Source organism: Zalophus californianus, chromosome 13 (genome assembly GCF_009762305.2).
Source record: "Zalophus californianus isolate mZalCal1 chromosome 13, mZalCal1.pri.v2, whole genome shotgun sequence".
NCBI lineage: Eukaryota > Metazoa > Chordata > Mammalia > Carnivora > Otariidae > Zalophus > Zalophus californianus.
In genome coordinates this window covers 64,595,970-64,598,372 of record NC_045607.1, presented here as the reverse complement: position 1 = coordinate 64,598,372, position 2,403 = coordinate 64,595,970, and the positions used below count along the sequence as shown (strand labels likewise).

General features: G+C 37.0%; 1 protein-coding gene across 2 annotated transcripts; it reads left to right on the top strand.

Moving 5' to 3' along the window:
- Positions 1–1,806: 1,806 nt before the first annotated feature.
- LOC113935064 (ATP synthase subunit f, mitochondrial-like) lies at positions 1,807–2,070 on the top strand. 2 transcript variants are annotated; one of them, XM_027616804.1, is made up of 2 exons: positions 1,807–1,927; positions 2,042–2,070. In XM_027616804.1, exons 1-2 carry the CDS (start codon positions 1,807–1,809, stop codon positions 2,068–2,070), a joined length of 150 nt encoding a protein of 49 aa, XP_027472605.1. The 2 variants fall into 2 exon arrangements, with proteins under 2 accessions (XP_027472605.1, XP_027472604.1); XM_027616803.1 differs by having other exon boundaries at positions 1,807–2,070.
- The last annotated feature ends 333 nt before the right edge of the window (positions 2,071–2,403 follow it).

Below are 2,403 nucleotides of genomic sequence, written 5' to 3'. Positions count from 1 at the left end.
AAAAATAAAAAATAAAAAAATCCCCGTTCTTCAAATAAAGCCACTCTAATTTTGGAGTGATGAAAGGTGAGTTAGAATCCAGCCCCTGCCATTTACACTTTCTGTGACTGTAGACAAATTGCACAGTCACCATGATTTTGTTTCCTCAACTGCAAATGGGAATAATAATGGTTCTGTCAGAAAATATAGTAAAAAAATTGAAATGAACAAAAATAAAAAGGATGTCTAATAACCCTTATAGATTATCTGATTCTACAGGGGGCCTGCCCCTTTTATTGTATTTGAGCTACTTTACAACTCTGAAATTATGGAAAAAATATAGCAATGCAAATGATTCTTGAACATAGAGATTCAAATAAATTTTGTTTAGGGGAATGCAACTGATAGCCATGTGGATACCAAGCAATTTTAATCTACTTTTAAATTCACTTTAGTATTTGTGATAGCCTACATATGTGTTTTTTTATTCTTTTTGAATTAATTGTAATAGCTTACTAGTTTTCTCATTAATAAATTAAATAAAATATTTGACTCATGTTCATTTTATATTTGTATGATAGTTAAGATTTTAGCTTAAAGAAATGATCCTTAACAGTTACTTCACTGTTGTGTGTGTATGTATACAAAATGAAATATATGTGCAGAAGCTCTAAACACAATATATGGCAAATAGGTAACCAACAGATGTTACGCTCTTTCCATCTTTCCTCACAGAATAACAATAACCTCTACCATTTATTGAACACATAATATGTGACAGGCCTTGTATATACACTTGCATTTGATCCTTCCTACAACTCTGGGAGCTGGGTGATTCTACATTCATTGTTCAGATGAGGAAACTGAGAAATAGAATTTGCCTGTATCCTTATAACTGAACATGGAATGGTGGGAATTTGAACCTAGGTCTGTCCATTTTCAAAGTGGATACTCTTGGCTCTGAGATTCTCATCACAAGAAATGATCACCATATCTGGAAATGGCCATGTCCAGAGCAAGCTTGTGTGGCATGTGTGTGTGTCCCATGAAAGTGCACATGTTTAATACTCAAAAATGTTCACTTCTTATGTGAACATTGCCCATTTTCTAGATCCTAGTGGCTGTGGCAGGCAATGGATGCAAAGGACAGCAAAAAAGATCCTTTTCTGACTGCTGGTGAGCACCTGTTCAGAGAAGAGTTTGGCCCTGACTGGAGATTAGAAAGGACCTGGACCTTACTGTTTTGCTATTGTTTTTGAAACATATAATAGGTTCTTAGTTATTCTTCATTAAATTAAATTAAATGACCCCTGTCAAGTTAATTTTTTTCTAAAAAGAGCTGGCCTGGAATTGCCAATAGCCTGTCTGAAATATCCCAGATGCTGAGGGAAGGTCTGGAGGGTGACTTTTGCACTTTCTGAGTTGGGGACGTGCTCCAGCCTTTTGGCCTTCTGCAGTCTCAGGAGGCTGGTGTTGTGCCCTAGAGAGCCTCTCCAGGTTTTCTCTAAGCTGAGTTCTGAAGCTCCAACCCGGAGATAGCACATGCTTCATCTTTTAAGAGCATATTTCCCACTTATTTTATTCCTCAGGCTAATGGATTCAGTGCACAGAATTCTAATAAATTCTCAGTCACTCAATATTAAAAGAGTGGTTAAAAATATATACCAGCATTCATAGAACTAGAGTGTAGGTGTGTGTTCCTCTATAGCAATTAGGTTTCTTATGGATTCAGTTCAAGCTGCAGAGGTGTCTTAAGTTTTCTCATTTTCCTCATGTGACTCTAACCGTATAAATGTTAGATAAGAAAATAGTGCTTGCGACTCCAAGATGGCATCAGTCGTACCAGTGAAGGAGAAGAAGCTCATGGATGTGAAACTAGGAGAGCCGTCCAGCTGGATACTGATGCAGGATTTCACCCCTAAGGGCATTGCTGGAGCATTTCAAAGAGGTTACTACTGGTATTACAAGTATGTCAATGTGAAGAAAGGGGGCGTTGCTGGGATTTCTATGGTGCTGGTAGTTTATGTGCTTTTCAACCACTGTGGATGCTACAAGGAACTCAAACATGAGCGGCTACGCAAGTACCACTGAAGAGGGCCCAGTGTGGAGGCACATTTGGCATTCCTGATTATGACCTTTGCCTGGCACCCTTGAATCCTTTCATATTCTAATTCAAAATTAACATGCAATAAAAGATGACTGGTAAAAAAAAAGAAAAGAGTGCTTGCTTAGAACAGGAAAACTTGCAAACTTGAAACTTAAGTAGACCAAAAGTAATGCGTGACTTATTCACACATTCCTTTATTATAAAATGCTCCTAAACATTTTAAGTTCATATTAGATATTCAGTATTCAGAGAAAGGACAGTTTGGCTAAATAGGTACTCACTGGAATTTTTTTCTTGAAATTTAGAATTAACATTTG